This window comes from Lytechinus pictus, chromosome 13 (genome assembly GCF_037042905.1).
Source record: "Lytechinus pictus isolate F3 Inbred chromosome 13, Lp3.0, whole genome shotgun sequence".
Taxonomy (NCBI): Eukaryota; Metazoa; Echinodermata; class Echinoidea; order Temnopleuroida; family Toxopneustidae; genus Lytechinus; species Lytechinus pictus.
Genome location: NC_087257.1, coordinates 28,751,629 through 28,773,611, shown reverse-complemented (window position 1 = coordinate 28,773,611; position 21,983 = coordinate 28,751,629). Strand labels below are relative to the sequence as shown.

The 21,983-nt window shown below is 36.8% G+C and overlaps 1 protein-coding gene across 1 annotated transcript; it reads right to left on the bottom strand.

The window, feature by feature from the left end:
• Positions 1-1,975: 1,975 nt before the first annotated feature.
• LOC129274212 (uncharacterized) lies at positions 1,976-9,756 on the bottom strand. The gene is made up of 5 exons (XM_054911052.2): positions 8,934-9,756; positions 7,435-7,608; positions 6,488-6,552; positions 3,311-3,449; positions 1,976-2,504 (listed from the first exon to the last, which is right to left on the bottom strand). The coding sequence occupies exons 1-5, from the start codon at positions 9,729-9,731 to the stop codon at positions 2,208-2,210; spliced, it is 1,473 nt and encodes a 490-aa protein (XP_054767027.2). The 5' UTR covers positions 9,732-9,756; the 3' UTR covers positions 1,976-2,207.
• Positions 9,757-21,983: the final 12,227 nt, after the last annotated feature.

Sequence of the window (21,983 nt, the reverse complement as noted above, 5' to 3'; positions counted from 1 at the left end):
GATGATAATTTTCATAGCTGAAATAAAACTTTGAAGCAATAAAAAAAATGAAATTTCATCAATACCGACATTCTATTAGAGTATGATTGAAAAAGAATTTGAGCTCGTTGTTTACCTGTGGCCATTAAAACCATTGTATTGGATTCAGTTGGATTTAAAAAAATAGTGTTAATACATATTTAATTAGCTTGTTGTAAAACCTTGTACTTTTAATTTATTATGGTTTATTACGTGGCAGTCATGGGCCACTTTTCATAATTTTATGATGGCAACATCAGGCCCAAAGAACAATTTGAATTTTTTTTTAGAAGGTGGATTTGGGGTAGAAAAATCTATTTTTATTTCATATATCTTGCATGACATACAATTAGAAGCTGTCCCATTTCACAACTCTTGCAAAATATTCCATGGAACAAAATACTTAATTTCTGATAGAACAATTCTTTTAAATTCATATGGGCATCAGCGTTCATGGAATGTGTATTATTTGCTGACCCCAAACTTTGTGAAAAGCACTGAGAATATACTAAACACACTAAAAACGGTATCACATTTTCAATGAAACTGACGATAATGTGCCTTAAGTACATGTGTGAAAGGTTTTTTATCAGTATGATATATACTGCTGCAATTAGAAACATTTTGAATAAATTCCATTTCAGAAAATCACTTGCATACATTCATTAACAATCAGATTGCATAAATAGCATAATGGTTCAAATTGAAATAACATTTGAAGACATTTACTTTAATTTCAACTCTTCTGGAATTAAGGCCCTGCCCCATTTCATTAAACTTCTTTTCTCAATAGCAAATTTACCAAAACATTACACAACATAGGAATGTAGTAAACACACTCTTGAATTGCACCCAGCAAATGCGATTGAAAGAATGCTCAATCCTTAAAAACAGAACAAACCAGATAACAAGCATTAGAACCAATCAAAATTGAACCTGTCATAATAGGCGGGGGCGGAGTGACGACAGCACTGACCTTAGTGTGATGAAAAAGTATAAGAAACACAATGTAAGAAACAGCACTGAAAATTTCAGAAAGATTTGTAAACTTCCAGATAACGAAATGGGTAAACTCGATTATCATGACGTTCAGCACAAAGTGTGAATGCGATGTTTGTGTATTATGCATTGTAGGCATGCCAAAACACCCCGCTGCTGTACAGGTTGCTAGTGCATCGTTTTCATCGGCCGGTCAGTTGCTAGGGCTTGAGATTAAAAATGCCCGGATGTACGCCCTGTCCTATACTGTTTGAATGTATCACCTGGTGGGTGTGTTTCAGAAATCTGTTTGTAAATTATGAACCGACTTAAAAGAACTATTGATCCTTTTTTGTGGTAAATGATATACACCAAATTTCAAAAGATGTTGATTTTAGCCCTAAGAAAGGATCACCAGTCATTTGTTAAGTCACTCGTTACGTAGAACCAGCTTTATAAAACACCTTCAATTGTCAATGGCAGTCAGGATCAAATAACTTAGCTCCTCTGAGCTTATGTATAATTATTCCTTCATGGACAATAAAATGGAATGTTAGAGGCTTGCTTGTGAGATTTTTAATATTGTAATTTCTGTCTTGCTCCTTGTAATGAGATGGCATGTTCGATCAAAAAATAGGTCATATAAAAATTGATGGAACCAGTTCGTTTTGCAGAACATGACATCTTCTACTTGCTAGGCAGTTACTCTACCACCTACATGTAGCTAGAATGTTTACATTACTCAGAACTTCCACAGCTAAAGTATACATCATTGGTGTCAATGTTAAATTAATAGTTGAAACAAAAAGAATAATATTGCACTTTCACAGAGATGCCAATTATCTCATTGGCATTGTACTGTCAGGGTGAGGGGGGATTCCACTTTTCATGCCATGTACATGTATGTGTAGCAAAATGTATATACAAACATATATATATATATATATAATTTTTTTGGGGGGGAGGGAGGAACGATAATTAAGAGATATGCTGAAGTATAAACTTACATGTATAACTCAATGTAACTTTTTGTACATAGTTGGCCATAGACCTCAGCTCTGCTTTATTGAACAATAATGGTATCTCTTATGCCACAGGGCTAAGCAGTATGTTTTAGAAAAAACATTTTTGAATAAATAAGTACAAAATCGCTAAAAAAAGAAAGAGATAAAAAGGGATAAAAAATGACATCAATCCGAATGGATTCATCATCACCCTGTCCCACCTTCTCCACGACCCCAGCGGCCCGCCTCTGTATCCGAGTCAGGTCCTAGGTCCTCTACCCTGCTCCAAGAACCAATGGTCTCCATCTCCTCCTGGCTGCCTACATCCAGGAAATCATCCTGCATGACGATAGGAGCGTACTGGATGTGGTTCCTGGGATGTCTCCAAGACTGGACCTTCTGGTAGATGGCCCATGATGCTACCAAGATGCTCAGGGAGATGAGGATGATCACCACCACGATACCGGACACCGCCCTCGGGGTCAGCTCAAACTCGTGTCGCTTCTGCAGTCACATGATCAACAGATGAGATTTGTTTGAAAGGTTTGGATGTTGGTTAATCTATGACACTATTAAGATTGGAATATCTCCTTATCTGAACAATACCCTCTTCCCCTGCTAAGATAGAAGTATTATTCTTTAGCATTAAACGATGGAGAGGATTCAGTCATGATCCATCCATGTCTGAATATGCAATATTTTTGTAGGTTATCAATAAGGTGTTAAATCTTGGATGCAACGGCACATTCATATTCACCAAAAAAGAAGGGGTACATAAACCTCTGACCTCCAAAGAATTTTCTTACAGACAAGTGTTATCACTGTGAAAGAAGGGGGGGGGGGGGGGCAGGCGAACCCTTAACCTATTGGAAAATTAAACTTGGTCTTGGTTGTGTCTTTAATGGGAAGCATTTGGCATGTGTATGCTGAATCTTGGATCATGTGACAAGTGGATCTTACTATCTAGCCTGTTCTTGACTATGTTTACATGAAGATTATCTAGCCCTTAATTTAACACAAAGAGTTGCAATAAATTGATATGATAATATTTTTTCAGATCATTTATGACAGGCTGATTATCAAATTAATCTCATACTGAGATTGCTATAAATTAAACAAGTTACACAAATCTAGAGCAATCCTAGTTTGAGTTTGAAGTGAATCTCTTGCAATTCTACAGCTGGGGTAATAAGATGATACCAAGTATCAAGCGCAGTAGAGTGTATGCAATTATAGTATCTGCGCTATAGAAATGGAACATATTATTATTATTATTAATTCTTTGCGCTTTCCTGATGGTTCATACATACCATAATGGGCGAACTTGAATGTGAGTTCATTATCTGTGGTGAGGTTGATCCTTTCTGTGCACTGATATGGGCATCAAACATGGCATGGACAGTCTTGACTTCTGATGCTGTCAGCTTGTTTAACAGAGCCTCAAAGGTTCTAAAAAAGACCAAAGATAAAATTATCTAAGTAATTAAAATTCATTCCTACATGTCAGATAAAATTGCACAATACAAGTCCAGATCAACCATTTCTTATTTTTGGTAAACTGCCGATTCGTCTATTGCCAATTCGTCCACTCATCACATGGTCTACCTTCATTTAGTCTAATGCCAATCCGTCCATCAACATTAAGTCCAGCAGCAATTCAGTCTAATAACCATTTGGTCCAATTATCACTTTGTCTAATCACCAGTTCGTCTATGACCATTTCGTCTTTTAACCGGTTGGTCTAATACCCATTTCATTTTCATTCATTTCGCCTGATTAACACTTAGTCCAATTAGACCAAATGCTATTGGACTAAATGGCTATTTGACCAAGTGGTTGTGGTAAGTGGACGAAATAGCAATTAGACCATGTAGATAGTGGACGAACTGATAGTAGACCAAATGATAGTAGGTGAGTTGGGAATCGGAGGAATTGACATTAGACCAATCGAAAATAAACCCTTTTACTTGGTCTTGTGCTTCAGCACTCATCAGGGCAAAACTAACCAGGATATGGTGGCTTTAAATTTCTAATAAGATATAAAACTAAAGATATTGTCCAGAGTTCCATTTCATAAAGACTGTTTATTTTTAATTATAATATCATCTCCTTATTTAACAAGTTCAATATCAGCCAATCAAATTGAATGTTTTCAGTAGCTTTACACTGTTATTGCAAATTTGTTTAAGTTTTATGAAAGAGGCACCATACCAGGGTGATGTGAAATGTCCAGTCCATGTATGAATTAGACTTTTTCATTAACAAAAAACATGGAATCATCATGACATGGTGGTTCTGAATCCTGTCTCTCAATCAGAGGGGTATGGCTATAAATCATACTTCAGGTACCGGTTTTAATTTTTTCCACATCGGTGGAGTAAATGGGGACCTACCAGATGTTCATTCATTGAAATGCAATGTGTGTATAAAAAAAAGATACTCTGCTAATAAAATAAAGGTACTCATGCTGCTATGTTGTAGAGTGCTTTTGATAAAGTATAGGCACGGTTCCAGGATATTTAGAAGGGGTTGTGTTTTGTTCCAAATATATGACAAGCAAGCAAAAAAAAAAGTTGTTACTCAAAAATTTTGGGCGTTTGGTCTACAGAAAAAAATTGACAAGGAAAAAAAGGGCATAAATGATGACTAAAAAATATAGTACGAAAAAATGAAGGGTGCTTTAAAAGGTCATCACAAAGTTCTACAGGGTGCGTGCCTCCACCTTTCATGTAGGGGATTAACTTGAAAACAAGCCAGTTTAGTTAAGTCAGCTCAACGAGTCTAAAATCAATGTACTGCTAACGTACATGTACATCAATTGGGGCAGATTGCACTGCAGTTCCACAAGATCCCGGTCAGTAAGATATTAATCTTACTGTCATTAAAAGGGAAATGTTGATAGTAAATAATTGTGCATTTGGCCACGGCTATGCCTCTAGGAGATATCAATAAAGCACAGATGCATGCTCATAGAATAATTAGTAATGGTAATGGTTTATTGAAAATTTATTCACAGCCAAAGGCTGAATTGCAGAATATTTTACAAAACAAGTACAAGAAAATATAATCAATTGCATAATGACACAGTGCTTATTCCAGTTTATTATTACAGGCATACTTAGATCATTAATAATAATTAATATGCAACATTTACATGTAGGCCTATAGTGCTTTATACAATGTTTTTAAGCACTGCCGTCTGCATAACATTACCCAAGCTTTAACACAGCTACCCTGATTAGGTGCTTGAGCATTCAAGGAATTCCTTCTGGGTACCCATTTACTACACCTGGGTGGAGAGTGGCAAATGCAGATAAATGCCTCAAGTGGCAAATGATGCAAGTTTCGCGGTGGGATTCGAACCCCGGACATTGTGGTTCAAAGTCTGAATACTTATCCACTGTGCAACACCTCTACACCTATTAACATGTTATCATTCTGTTGTGAAATACCTGAAATCCAGTGCATGTTGCAGGTTAATACACTGTACATACTATACAATTTTTTTCTTACATTAGCCATACAAGTAGATCTCGCGTGACCATTTAGCACTTATTACAGCACATACATTTTACCCTCCTCCCCCAACAAAAATTACCAGTGAAAAGATGACCAAACCAAATCAAGTGGCGATTACATCATCCTGTTCACAAGAACAGAATTCAAAACCAGAGGGATGATATCAGGATTTATTAAGTCATCCTACAAAACCAAATAGATGGATCCAAGCATGCAAAGCAAACAGAAACAGCTGTTCTGTACAATGAAGCCCAACAGCTGTTACTATTTAGCTACTTGGAAGAATAAATAACCGGGGCAATAATTTTGATTTCTATGTCAATATCAAATAGTGGATCCATTTTTATTCACTGCAATAAGCTAACAAATTACTTAATGAAAACTTATGGGTTTGATATGGATCTGTTCAGTGAATGGATTTACATGTACATGACTAATTTCAATAAAGTTCACATACTCCAGGGTAAACAGAAAGTTGCACCCCCATGTGCAGTGCATCCAATGGCAGTAAAATGTTATACCCCCCTGGACAGAATTAAAGATGCAGTTCACCATTTTGTGAAATTTGCACAGAAAAATTCTATATTGCGAAAATAAAATGACTTTTAATAATATTATGATCCGACTATTTTGAAAAGAAAAAAAGCTACAAAAGACCTGGGCCCTGTCTTACAAAGATATACGATTGATTTGATCGATCGCAACTATGGAAAGCCAGCAAAGTCAACATATAAATGCTTGTTTGTTCAAAAAAATTTCTAGATATGAATGTTTATCCAGAAATTCATTGATTTCTTGACAATTTGGTGTGTTCTCCTTTGTTTACAATACATGGACATTTTACAAATTTCCTGTATAAAAAAATTCTGACACTGATGGATTTCCATAGAGTTATCACTGATTGGATCAATCGTAACTCTTTGTAAGACGGGGCCCTGATTGAAATATTAATCACTTGAGATTCTTACCTTACTGGATTTATCCACATTCCTGGGCTACAACGAATAAGAGATGCCACTGCCTCAGACTGGATCTGACAAACAGAAAAATGATTGAAGGATAAAAATACTCTACAACAATCAAATCAAGATTTTCTGTATACACTGAATATTGTTGTTATTCTTTTTTACTCCAAATGACATTTTGTATTGAACCTTTGATCGATTTATTTCATTTATTCATTCAAATACTTGGTTATTATTTTATCTTATTGATATATCTTGTAGCTTAAACGGTGATTCACAATATATCTACTATAGCTATATATATACTAGAAGCCCTATATTTAATCAGTTTCAGGTCGATATCTCTTTTCATGTTGCTACAATGTACATATACCTGTAACATTGGAATGGGTATAAAGAGGTTTTAAAATATTTTTTTTTGGAAAATGACCCTGGCCCTAATATACATATTTCGATTGCTCTACACTGTCATCACCGAGACATTATTTTTTTCTTGAGGGACTCCATAAGTACATGTAGGTGGTAGCAGGGGTAGAGAAAGACATTTCAAGGTTTTTTTAAATAATATCTTAGTTGTGTCATCAGAGAAAAAATATGATTATAAGGATGAATAGAATAAAATGCTAGATAATTAAAGACAAAATGGTGAAGCCATGAAAAAGAAATGGTGGAAATGACATACAACGGTCACTCATTACAAATACTGCAGAAGAGGGTAGGCCTATAGGGTTAACATGCTGGTAACTCATATTCCAATTGTAACGCTTTGTGTTACATGTACTATATGAACAGATCGAGGAGCATTTTCATGAAACGGACACTCATTGAATATTGGTTATAAGCTACTGAAATCCTTGCACCTGATTGGCTCTGAGACAGGATGCTTTTATGTGAAACACTCCCCTGCTTTAACAAGTGTAAGAATGTTTGGAAATCATGTGCTACTGTACCTCGGCAAGGTTTGGTCCACTGAGCACATTCCATGCAGCAATGGTATCAATCTCACAGCTTCCCAGGCCCACTTCTCCAACCAGTCTGCTGCCCTCTGTAGAGCAAGTTGAGTTATGCAAGATACTCAGATGCTGAGATACTTGATGCGCTGAATCAGGGTCCCCAACCAAAAGCTGGATAGATAGAAATCATTATAAACAGTGTACATGAATCAAGGCTAAGTACAATGTTCATATGAATCTAGCGTAAGTGTCATTATCTCCATCAATACATTGTAATTTACAATATTTACTTGAATTGCTGATCTCATCCTCAATTTTCTTCATCTCCTCCTCCTTTAATAAAAAAATGATATGGAAAGAAGCACATTGTATGCAAATGAGAGAGCTTACACTGCATAATAGCATCACACTTTTTGTTATCAAAGAGGGTAACAATCTTAATACTTTCCCTTTGTGCATATATGTGAAACCAGTGAAGATACCAATGCTTAGTTAGGCTCTTTATTAAAATATACTGGTAACCGGGGTAATAATGTTCGTGTTTTGTATTACAAGGAGCTACGTGAAGGTTACGAAATGAGCCAGAGTATATACAGGGCCGGGCCTCTAATTTGAAACTGAAAGCAGTCTTGCATGTACCAGTACTGTACTCCCTCTTTTTTAATTTGTCAACTTTTCATCTTTGCTTAATCCTAACAGAGGATCGTCCTTTGTTCATGGGGGGGGGGGGGGCGACGTCTATCGCTGCGTTCCCCCAAACACAAAAGATAATCCTCTGCTATGACGCCCATGTCTGTTGGGTATGATGTTTTTCATTGTAAAATACATGTATATCCATTCTGCTTAATTTGTATCAATTGCACAAGTTCTAATCTGGGGTCGTTGTTTCTTCAAGCAATCTGCTTATGATAACAATCCTTCTCCTGCTACATGTATTTGTGAATGTTAAGATAATTTGGTAGACGTCTAGTTTATAATTTTTCTTTGGAATGATAATTTTTAATTATAAACTTTATCTATGATTAATGCCCCCCAAGAAGTAGTTAAACAAATTATTTTTGTTATGTTATAAAAAGTGTAATTCATATAATGACATGAATGCAGGAGAAAACACCAAATCATATCTTATTTCATTTACAAACCGCTCATAGGAGGCTCTTTTCTATCTTCCTTAACCTGATATTAAGTGATTTTTATTTATCATTTTCATCTTGGACTTCAGTTCAAGCTAGTTCAGCAAAAGTCCAGATTGGATATTGATGTATGGAAGCTCTTTCCAAAAGCTAACAATAACATAGAGGGCCTCCTGATTCCTATTTTCTACTCTAGGCTAGCTTACCCACATCTTCGGAGGGGAGATGTGGGGATTGACACTGAGCTAGAGTAGTCTAGAGATTATGAGTAAGGAGGCCCGCAATGCATGTTTAGCTTTACCGGGAAAAAGAGATTCCAGACGTCAATGTCCAATTTGGACTAGACTTGTTCAGCAGTTATACCTTGCCCCATCCTGCTGGGGTGAATGGATTGCAGATGGCTCCAGTAAAGCAGCAAAAATCAAACCACCATCCATCCACACGTTCTGGCGATAACTCTTCCAAATCCTCCATTTCATAACAGACCGGCAGATTTGCTGATCGGTTTGTAGCTATGCGTGTCCATCTTGATTTCAACCACTTTTCTGTTCTCCCTCGCTCTGCCATGCTTGCACATTCTCGGGTGATATTACAATTTGGCAGCCATCCTTTCGCAAAGTTTGTGTAGTCTGTAACCACCTTCTGGAGTACGCTGGCTTTGTTTCTGTAGCAATTTGGAAATTCACTCCTGCATTGCGACCTGATCATTTGACGAAACTGGGAATTATTGAAGACAGAAGACGGAATGACCGCTACTGTGCTGGCAGGCTGAGCAGAAGAGGCCCTACCTGGTTTCAAGGCACGGCGTCCCCGGTCCTCTGGCGTGCGACTTGTCCAGGGTCCGATCTCACTTGCAATGTCTTCCCGCAGCTGGCTCTTGCACTGCCCAGCCACAGGCCCACGGGCACGGCCACGACCCCCGTCAGTCTGCGTCTGTGCATCGGTGTTGCTGCGACGGGCGACTCTGAAATTGAGTGCCGATAACTTCGAAGCAAACTTGGCGAATAAATAACCAGGTTCAATTGATTCTGTCACATTTTCATAACTAGGGCTTAAAGCTTCGAATGTCATTGAGGCATTTATCAAAATTATAAAGCACAGTGTGCTGAAATATGATAATTTATCATATTTCAATCCGCGGAATTCAGCCATCTTGATCATCGATCGGCATCTTCATAATTTATTTATTTATTTACATTACTAGTCTTGATGACTGAGGCTCTCATGAAACAGACTCAGAGTCACGAGAGGCAAAGATCATAATTCGAAAATATGAAAACCTAAACAAGAAAATACGAAATGATTGGCAATTTCAAATGAATATTTTTTTTAAAGTTTTTGAAACTCAGAATGATATATATCAGCTGTATATGTAATGATATAAGCTTTCTTACCAAAGTTATCATCAGCATTTCCAGTCTTTGTCAAAGACTAAGAAAACTTACGGAACGCTCTCTTCCGACAACTTTCGTTGGAATTTTCTTTTGTTTTGGTTGCTAATTATGTTTTATGATATACCGAGGTTTTTACCTGTTTGCTAAGAAAGCACGAATGCCTGTGAGCAAGCAACCAGGAGACCAACGGCTTAAGGTCCTCTCTGAGGGACCTGGTAATTAGGATAAATGCCTTACCAAAGGGCACTAGCGCACCACTATATTTCATGTTCATTTATTTTGGCTAAAGTTTTCAAGTATAAGAATTCAAATCATAGAGGCAACTCCTAATTAGTGTCAACATGATATCTACAGGAGGAGGGCAGTGGCGTAACAGGCGGGGGGGGGGCAGGGGGGGCAAGCTGCCCCCCTGGCGGAGCTCACAGGGGAAAAAAACGGGGAAAAGAAAAAAAAGGGAGGAAGTAAGGGAAATGGAAAGGAAAGAAAAGAAAAAAAGGGAAAGGGAAAAGAAAACTAAGAAAAAACATAAAAAAGGGAAAACGGAAAGATAACGGGAAAAGGAAGGAAAAAAGAACAAGTGAGAAAAAACAATTCGCCCCGATATAATACATTAGCATGATTAGTAAGACAGGGAAATAAATTAAAGATGACAAGAAGGCAAACAAAAGCGGGAAATAAAGGCAGAATGGAATTAGCCAAAATCTAAATTGGAAAATAAAGAATAGGGACAAGATAACGTGCACTACCGGGCTGCCGAGGATTGAGATAACGAGCGGGAAAAAAAATGGATGGTATATAGCATAATTTCGTATGAAAGTCTATCATAAACTTGTTAAATCTCCAAAGGCTCTGTCCCCCCTCTGTCCAAGAGTCAAGACCCCGTGCAATGGGGGCTCTTCATCTGTAACCTTTAATGGGTTCTATAACGGGCCCCTATATGGACCCTTCCTGCATTAAGCTTTACGTTGAAGCACTGGCGTACCGGGGGGTGGTTCCACAGCCAAGGGGATATAAATGAAAATAAAGGAGGCAGCGAAATGAGATGAATGAAAAAAAATATATGACATGATATTTAGTTTGCTATAATGATGTAAAAAGCTATCACATAATTAGAATTTCATTTTAACAGGCCTTTTTTTTCTGGCTCGCTTTGCTCGCTGGCGACTTTTTACAAATTTTCCCACATTTGCTATGGTGTGCCCCTCACAGTATTTGGATGATTACGATACACAACTGCATTGAATTTATGTGTTGTGTTAAAGCTATATACACGCAATTTGATTAAAATAAGTGGCCATCTGTAAGGTTTAAAATGGCTTTGATATCAAGAGGTTCCGGGGCTCTGCCCTGGACCCCACCATAAAGCACTGTTATATGGATGAGTTGGACCATGGCCCCCAAAAGTTCTACAACCAAACAAAAAAAATGAGGAAAGAAAGGAAAGTGTATTATATTTTTCTGAATATCACGTTAAAATCTATCTTCATGTTAGATTCTCATGAAAAGGCGATTTTTTTTATTTCGCTTGCTCGGGACCTATATTAAGCTACTTCTTGCCAGAAGCGCCATACTCGGCCCCCTCGAGCATATAGAGCTTCGCCCTGATGCTGACAATCATAACAAAAATCCTGTTCACCGTGGCGTACAAAAAAGAGAGAAAAAAGGAAAGAGAGGAGGGTGAAATATGATATCATCTTTTTAACATTATGTCAAAATCTATCACAAAATTTGATTTTTGCAATAAAAATGTCAAAATATTTTGCTCGCTCGCTTATATATATATATATATATATATATATATATATCCCGATACGCCATATCGCCCCCTCAAAATTTTTGCCTTATGACGCCATTGTCTGTTCCATGATATGACCGGGAAATATTTTGCTCTTCCCCCCCTGGCCACCGACCCCTGTTACGCCGCTGGAGGAGGGGGGGGGGGGTGGGGGCAACAACTGCCAACTGTCAGAATATTATCATGATCTAACAGCCCCCGGTAACAGATAGGCCTAGTCTAAATTTCATCATAATTACTATTTGCTCCTGAGTGTATGCGTGTGTGTCAACCCCGGGTGTCAACCAGTCTTAGAAAGTGATGGGGGGGGGGGGGGGTGGGAGCATTAGTGAGAAAAATGTAGTGACCAAGCCTGACATGCCTGAGGTCGCAATTAAAGCGCGCGATAGTGGTAAAGAGCTTTGGTATTTATTAGTAATGAGCTTTATTTCAAACAATTTTTATTATTATTATTTTTTTAATCTCTGGCAAGGAGCAGAAAGAGCAACTCAGAGAATCTAATAAAAGTGGGAAGGGGAGTGAGGGGAGGGGGGGGGGGCTTAGTAGGCCTATATTAATCAAAGGATCTCCCAACATCCGCGATCATCAAATATGTCATCCTATATCACAGCGCGTCCCACAGTGTGAGCCACAGTGTGCTAAATGTGAAATCACCTTCACACTCAATAACTTCGAGCAGTTGGCCTATTTTGTGAATCACGTAGTCGACCATGTGAACTGTCGAGGTGTCCACAGTGTGAAAATATCTTCACAGTTGAAATTGAGCATTCTAACATTGTAAATAATATTTTCTCATAGTCCACTATGTGATCACACTCTCTGTGACACTGTATTCTTTTTAGCAGGTATATATCTCTGCTTATATGTTTTCTGTTTTTATGATAGGCATATAGGCGTACTGATCACTGCTGGACCCTTTGCACATAGACTGTGAGATCAAACGCAACTCTAGAAATTAAATGCAACTTGTCCTTTCAACCAATGAAATGCACGGATTTGGGACTTGCGCTTTGTTTTTTTTCTTGCAACATAGGACCCTCATAAAATTTGCGCTATCATTGAAATTCACGAGCCATAAACAGCGCCATCTCATATTGTCGATCATTGACTTTTTTTTCTTTCACCGTGTTATTCAACTTATTTATACAGGAATAAAAAGAAACACGAGATTCAGCAAGGTTGTTTTTCATCGATATCCTGTTAAACAGATTTATACGTACATAAAAATCATTTCCAGTTATAACAATAGAGATCTCAAACAAAAACATAATGGAGTAAGAAGCTAAAGTAGATATTAATGACATGACCAGATTAAAAAAAAAACCTTTTCGTGTATCTTTGGGCAGCTTGGACTCATTCGAATAGCTTACGACCCGATTTATTATATATAGGCCTTATTGGCTCCAGAGTTTGTGACAGATCAGAGATAAGAAAAGGCCTATACTTGAGAAATCGGAAGCTTTATCTCATGATCTTTTCCCCCTCACCTCTCTCTCTCTATCTCTCTTAATTTCTCAGTCTGTACGCTGGCTTATTCTGAAGTCAACTTCAGCAAATTGTAAATTAGACCCGATGCCTACATCTCGTGTGAAGAAGTGTACTCCCGAACTTGTTCCTTATATTAAAAGAATTATTAACCAATCATTTAGTGAAGGGTTAATTATTTCTAGAAAGTCTTAAGAATGCTACAGTGCTCCTTCTTCTAAAAAGCCCTAAATTAGATCAGAGAAGCTGAAGAATTATCGACCCGTTTCAAACCTGGCATTTCTAGGTAAAACTATTGAAAGAGCTGCAGTGCTACAGATTAAGAATTATCTATCAGATAATGATCTACAGTCTCCAATTCAGTCTGCGCATCGCCCATTTCATAGTTGTAAAACAGCTAGCTCTGTCGAAAGATCGGACATCCACTCTTCCTTTGATAAGGGATATGAAACCATTAATTCTTGTACTGCTCGATTTTTCTTCAGCATTCGATACAATTAAACATGATGTATTATTGCAGAGGTTGAAAGTGAGGTTTGGCATAACGGGTCTTGCTTATAAGTGGTTTGAATCATATTTGACTCAAAGAAAACAGAGAGTAGTAATAAATGGATTAGAGTCTTCAGTTCACGAGCCTCACAATAGTTATTTGCCATGTTCTCATCTCCTCTATACGATGTGATTAGGTGTAATGGATTATCTGGGATGTGTTATGCTGATGACACGCAAGTATATGTTTCTTTTAAAACATGTAACATTGAAGATGCAATCTCCCAAGTAGAAAAATGTATAAGGGAGGTCAAACAGTGGTCCACAGCAAATGGTTCTGAAATTGAGTGATCAGAAAACAGAGATTTTACATCTGTCATCTCGTTTTCGCAGAAGTATGAAATTTCCAGTTGAAGTTTGATACGTCATCAATTATGCCCACGTCAACAGCCAGAAACCTGGGCGTGATATTTGATAAAAATATCAAGCTCAAGTTCAAGTTTATTTAAATTCTGCAAAACATTATACATGTCATCAAAGAAGTAACAAAGAATTAACAATAATTAAAATGCAGAACAGAGGTGATCGATTAAAAAGCTCAGCCTTTAAGACATAGATCACCTGTAAAACATTTATACAGTGCGTCCCAGAAAAAACGAAACCGAGATTAAGCGATGATTTATCATAACTTAATCATAAATACAATAGACAAATGACCTACCAATTTAAAGCTTAGAATCTCTTCTTTCATCTGATATCACTTAGATTATTCCTCATTCACGCATGAGTGAGCAAAAATAATTTGAAGAAAGGAGACCAAAAACTCATTTTGCGGGGGTATCTGAATTTCAAAAAGAAAATCACATGCCTAAAAAGTTCAATATCTGCTCTTTTATTTGATACCTTAATCACAGAAAATGGTCAAGAAATAAAAAAGTTATGTTCCCTCGAAACAATGCTTGTATTTCCATAATTTCATTAAATAAACGTGTTTTCACCGGTTTCCCACAGAAGCTATCGCATGGTTTACAAAAGACTTAATGCATGGCTGATCGTCAACAAAACGGAGTGTCGAGTGAGTTTGAACGCTAGCCTGTAAAACCTCTTCATTTTATGAAATTATTGAAATTCAAGCCTTATTTCAAATAGCCAGAACTTTGTTATTTCTTGACAATTTTCTGTAATTGAGGTATCAAATTAAAGAGCAGATATTGAACCTTTTAAAAATGTGGTTTTCTTTTTGGAAACCTAGATACAGCCCGCCAAGTGACTTTTTGGTATCCCCTCTTCAAATTGTTTTTGCTCACTCATGCGTGAATGAGAAATAATCTAAGTAATTTCAGATGAAAGAGGAGATTCTAAGCTTTACAATGGTAGGTCATTTTGTCTATTTTATTTGTGATTAATTTATGATAAATCATCGATAAATCTCGGTTTCGTTTTTTGTGGGACGCACTGTACAATGCTAAGATTGATAAGAAATAAGCGAACAGAATAGGAGAGAAGAAAGTGTAGAGGGCAGAAGTTTAAGGAATATAATTAAAAGAAGGCGGCAGAAATGGGAGGTAAATCGAAAAGATGAAAGTTTGAGACAGGAGAGGAGAGCCTAGAAGAAAGAGGGAGAAAGGGGAGAATGAAAAAAACTTACAACGGCAAGTACCTAAATTCACAAAAACACACATGTATGTGCATTCATGCACATGGGAAACTAAGAAAGGTAATGATAAACATGAGAAATTAAAATATACATAAAAAACTACATAGAATATAATAGGCAAGACAGAGAAACATAATACACAAAACACACAAAAACACATACAGTTCAATTTAGACGTTTTAGAAAATTACATTTTACAGTACATATCCCGCTAGCAAGGAGGACTTGTACTTCACCTTCAATGTTGATAATTTACCGTTAGATGCAATATCAGAATTTATGACATTCCAAATACGGGGGCCACTGTGACGAAAAGAATTCAAACTAAGTTGGCTTTTTTTTGCTTCAAAACAGTGGAATTTCTGAGAGGATCGGGTTTTATTAGCATGAAAACGTGAGTTAAACCCAAACAGTCCAATGATATTCATAAGGAGTAAATTATTAAATTTGCGGAACATTAGGATAGCAGTTTGCAATTTGTGAATAACATACACAGATTTTCAATGCTTTTTTTCTGTAGAATATGATTAGGCCTTAGCTTATGATGAGAAGTATTTGCGCAAATCAAATTGCAATAATTAAGATAGGGTAATATAAGTGAATTGACATAAATACTTGTTTTTCAGGCAAAACAGCGCGCAATTTGTACTGGAGTACTATACTTTAAAAAAACCTTACTACAAATTTTTATGCGATGTTCAGAAAAGGTTAAATGCTCGTTTAATATAACACCAAGAAAATTTACACTTTTGGAGACATTGTTTAATATGGTCATGAACAAGTTTGTTTCTGCAAAATGTAAATCAGCATCTTTTGCTCTATGTAAACTTGGTAGGGTTCGGCAATTCTGAGTGCAAAGACTACAAAGCAGCTTGTCCAGGCTCTTGTAACATGTCATTTAGATTACTGCAATAGTTTACTCTTTAGGATGCCCGATTCCCAAATTACAAGTAATTCAAAACTCTGCAGCATGACTAGTCACCCGTACTAAAAAAAACATTCCCACATCACACCTGTCTTAAAATTACTACATTGGCTCCCAGTCCAGTCGCGTGTAATGTTAAAGCACCGCTTTTAACTTATCAGTGCCTCCATGCAATGGCTCCAAAATATCCTATTGATTGTTTAGTTAAGTATATTATGTACCATCTCGCAATCTTAAATCAGCTCAGAAGGATCTTTTAAATTGTCATAGTGTTCAGACCAAGTTTTATAGAGAACGATCCTTTGCCCATGCTGCTTCTTCACTTTGGAATACCACCCATCTTAATTATGTAAAGAGAATACTCCTCCCCCAAGTTTAAATCCACTTTGAAAACACACTTATTCAAAAAGACTTTTGAATGAGTTGTCCTACGATTGCCTGCAAATTTTAATTTTTCTTTGCCTCTTCTCTCTCCTTCAAAAGCGCATAGGGACGCATTTGGCAGTGATATCCGCTATAGGCATGTATTATTATCAGGTTTCATGTATGTCGGTCGGTATACTTCTTTGATGGTTACTGTCTAATCCCAACTTTATCTTACTTGCAGTTTAGAAGCACGTCTTACATGCTTATTTCTTTCTTTCTTTTTTCCAGAAAGAGAGAAGTTCCTCTATTAAGCAGTCGAGACTTCTAAAATATTTGGCTAATTTTAACGTTTCTGAGGTGGTATACGGACAAATACCTTATCATTGTGCCATGATCGATGGTATATGACTGATTCGAAATTCATTCGTTTTCCCCCAGAACGGAATAGCAATCAAAGTATTATAACAGACGGGAAATCGTGATCATAATTGAAGAGTAATCACACTTTTAATTGGCACTCAACAGCCGGTCCACTTCATGAGATGTATAATGTTTACTAAAGACTTCGACTGCCCTTTTCTCAGTAATGAACACCATTCTCAAGACGAGCGCAAATTATGAGGATGACATTTTCCCACCGATTCAATACAGTAATTTTTGAGTTTCCCGGTAACATAACACGTGCAGCCTCTTCTTACATCCCATGTTTCCATTCACACAATTTATCATTATTCCATATCTATTTCAATTAATTCCTTCGATATGAAATCTCGTACGGAACAGCCGCAATGACAAATCGGGAATTTACATTGAATGCCATAACTATTCTTCCTTCGTTTTCTTTTTAATTTTACTCCAAACAAGAAACCAGAAAACGAAAGGGGGAACAAATGCAAACTTGGTCTTATGATGTCAATTATTTTTGTCTATTATTTTACTGAAAAGTTGGAAATATCTTAGAATCACATGACCGTGTTTTTTTAGGGCTCTAATACGTATAGGGAGTTTTCGCAACTGGGATGAAGTCAAGAACGGTATATTTTCATTTGGTCCAATGTCGATTCGTTCAATTGCCAACTCGTCTACTGTCATTTGGTCTACAATCAGTTTGCCAATATCCACATGGTCTAATTGCCATTTCTTTCACTCACCATTTCTTCTAATAAACAGTTGGTCCAATAAAAATTTAGTCCATATACCATTTGGTCTAATTAGACTAAGTTTTAATTGGGCAAAATGAATGAAAATAAAACGAATATCATACCAACTGGTTATGTGACGAAACTTGTGACTTGTTACTGAAACTTGTTATGGACTAACTTGTGATTAGACGAAGTGATGATTGGACCAAATGGTTATTGGACCAAATGGTTGTTAGACGAAATGTTGATGGACGGAATGGCATTATACTAAATGAGAGAAGACCATGTGGTGAGTGGACGATGTGGCAATTTACCTTCAACATAGTTAATATTAAAAACGCCCGCCGAATGACAGGAAACAACTGAACGGTCTTTGTCTGGGACGAATCAGCGGTTGCAAATATCGTTTTCCAAAAGTCCAGGACAAAACTACCTCTTTGATTCACCAATTTTCGATAAAGACTTCCTGGTTAAACTTTGTCATGAAGGGCATTTGACAACCATTTTCTATCTTCTTTAATTCCTCGCGGGCCGTAGAAGCGAATATTCCTTATTAAAATGAAGAGACCGACATCACGTGACCGAGATGCTGAAGAGGGCGTTCGTTTGGATTTTCAATTGAAATCGAAGGATCTACTCAAGTTTGTTGGAGCTGAGGAAATCTACGAGAAGAATTAAATATATATATATACATATATATAAATATATATATTTATATATATGTATATATATTTATATATATAGTCTCAATTAAAAGACGAAAGCTAAAGCAAATAATGGTGTCCTGCGTCATCTGTTGAGTTGGCCTCGCCTCATCTCATTATGTTTAATATTCACAACTCAACAGCGATTGGTGAAGTAAACTTATCATCACACTATATATATATATATATATATATATATATATATATATTTATATATATATATATATATATAATATATATATATATCCGTATATATATATGGGGGGTGATAAGAGCTCTCTTCAATCCGCTAAATACGGCCATGAAAGTGAAGCACAAATTCATTAAAACTAGAACACAAAAGGGGTTACTAATTTCTTAATATAAACGTGACTAATCATCCGGGCTTCTCCTTATCCTACTAATAAAAGAAAATTAAAAATAGCCCCACAGGATTTTTTTAAATAGAAAATTGATGTATGGCATGGAAAGTGGGGAACAGAGAGCAAATCCGCACGTAGGGCACGTAACGTCTTCTTAATTGATGAATGGATGATTCTAATTGATTATCATAACTTGCATCATTCATGGAAAACAAACAAGAGGAAAAGGTACAAACTCTACCCTACTTATGAACGTTTTTAGCGGTCACAATAAATCGTGTATCTACTCACTCGTAGCAAGCTCGCATGGCTGTCATTATGTAGACAGGCATGTCACACGGTCACGTAGCCAGTATCAAAAAATGATCGCGCATTATACAGCTTCTGTGATTGATATTGATAACTCGGCTCCAGAACCGAAATGTATGTTTTTGTCCCGTGAGAGTTCAATGTTGGAGGTAACACTGAATATCAAATTTTATACGTGGTCTATGAAATCGATATTGCGATTTTAAGTTTACTTATTCTGGGTAAGGTGATCGCATTGTGTTTTTTTTGTCTGATAAACTTTGACGAAGTGTATATGCATCAGAAGAAAGTTATCTTTCCATACATACTTAGACCATTACTTAATGGATTTGTGTTTTCCCTATAACGGTCTATAACATGTTTAAATTGAACGAAAAAAAAGATTGACAACGATAAAACGTGAAAATGAAAAAAATATGTTCTTTAGCCTTTTTTGATGAAAATGAAGCAAGCAAAGAAAATCCTACTGTTGCCGATTTGAAGAACACAAGCATATCAGATAGAAGATTCAAATAATATATTGTCTTCAGCAGGTCAAATGCAGGGACATTATGAATAGTACTTGACCTTTACCTGTTTATAACGCTTCCAATGGTTGCATTAACGAAGAACATAAGGAGCAGTTCCAGCAACACCATGAAAGGAATGTAAATTTAATTTCAACTGATTGGTTAAAAATACACGAGAATCTTACCCTTTTCTTATTTCCCCTATTTTAACTTATTCGATTTTTTTTTTTTTTGGGGGGGGGGGTAGGCGGGGGAGGGGGGGGGTTGCCCCCTTGCCAAAAGATACAAAAGCTGTTAAAAAAGATGAATATTGGAGAACCCGCGGGCATCGATCCCGGTACCTCTCGCATGCTAAGCGAGCGCTCTACCATCTGAGCTAGCTCCCCGTATTTTAATGCATAAGAGACTTTATACTTTAGTCATTCCCGACCTTTCGTTGGAGAACGCGAACGCTTAATTGCGACGGTAGCAGGGACCTGGGAACGATTTTTTCAGTGAGGGTGCTGAAATCTCTCCTGAAAGGTGGGGGGACACAATTGAGTTTTCCATTGTTCTTTTATACACACACACACCTCTAAGGGCACCACATGACACACACACACACACACCCACACGTACATACATATATGAAAGTCACTTCTTTGCTTTATTATAATAAAAGAATATAGATATATAATTAGACAATTCGAGCGCGAAGCGCGAGCTATTTTTTTTTTGGGGGGGGGGATTTAATGTTTTTTGTCCTGAAAATTGAACATTTTGAGCAATGTTTGTGGTCCTGAACAATATGCGTGTACCAAATAATAACTGCGAGCGCGATCAGCGAGAGCAGATACTTCTCATATGCGCTCTGGCCTGATCGAAAGGGACGTGTTATAAGGACTGTTTGCAGATACCCATGAAGACAATACATATATCAACAATCATATAATGCGAGCGAGAAGCGCGAGCTGAAAAAATTGACATTCCTACCGAAATACTGGAAATTCTAAGCACTTTTTGTAATCATGAACAGGATAGGTATATAACTATACAATTGATGCGAGACCGAAGCGCGAGCGGAAACAAAATTGAGATTCCTGACCAAAAACGAGACATTCAAAGCACTTTTTTCATCATGAACAGGATAGGTATATAACTATACAATTCATGCGAGCGCAAAGCGCGAGCGGAAACAAAATTGAGATTTCAGACCTAAAACGGGTCATTCTATTCATGTTTTGTAAATCAAGAAAATGATGGGTAATTGGAAGCGCGAGCAGAAATTTTTTGATATTATGATCTGAAACTTTAAAATTTAAGCACGTTTAAAGGGGTACCACATACCGAATGTAATATGGTTTAAACAGATAAAGAAAAATCAGACGAACAAGAGAATACAGATTTGATCAAAATCAGACAAGGAATATCAAATTTATTGCATTTTAAAGGTTAGCATTATTCCGGGGAAACAGTTTTAGGCATGTCTTCATTAATATTCAATGAGCAAAACTGATGATGTCATATCCCCATGACTTGTTCTTTTGTATTCTATTATATAAAATTAGGTTTATTCAATATTTTCCCTTCAAGAACCAACGCAGTAGAATTGACAACTGATTTGGTCCATTAGATATTCTTTGCTGCAACTTATTTGATTATAAGGGAGACATCATTCACACTGGTATGCAAAAAATGAAACAATTTTGATTCCATGAAATAGCATAAGAAAAAGGATAGTGGGGATGTGACGTCATCAACTCACCTATTAAATATTCATGACGACATGCATATCGCCATTTTCTCAAAATATTGCTAAACTTTAAAATCACATAATTTAACTATTTGTTATTAGATTTTGATAAGATGTGTTTATTTTGATAAAATGTATTTGATATGAATATTTTCAGCCTGGAGTACCACCCCCCCAAAAAAAGGCTTTGTATCTGAATAAACATGCGTGCGCGTGTTTAGATTTAGACCTAGGTATCTGGGCATTCTAAATACATTTTTTTATTATGAAAATCAATATTACGGGCGCGAGGCGCGAGCAGAAAATATTTGATATTCTGATCTGAGAAAGGGTGAATTTAAACACTACTTCAAGTATCGAAAAATTCTGAAGGGGGGAGGTTTCTACAAAACGTCGCTCATTTTCATTACATTCTGAAACATATCTACCAGATATCCAGGAGGTGCTGCATGCCTTTGGAAAATAACACACGCAGCACCTCCAAATTTTTTGGGTGCTTCAGCACCCCCGCTTCCCAGGGCCATGGGCAGGGCGAAAAAAAGAC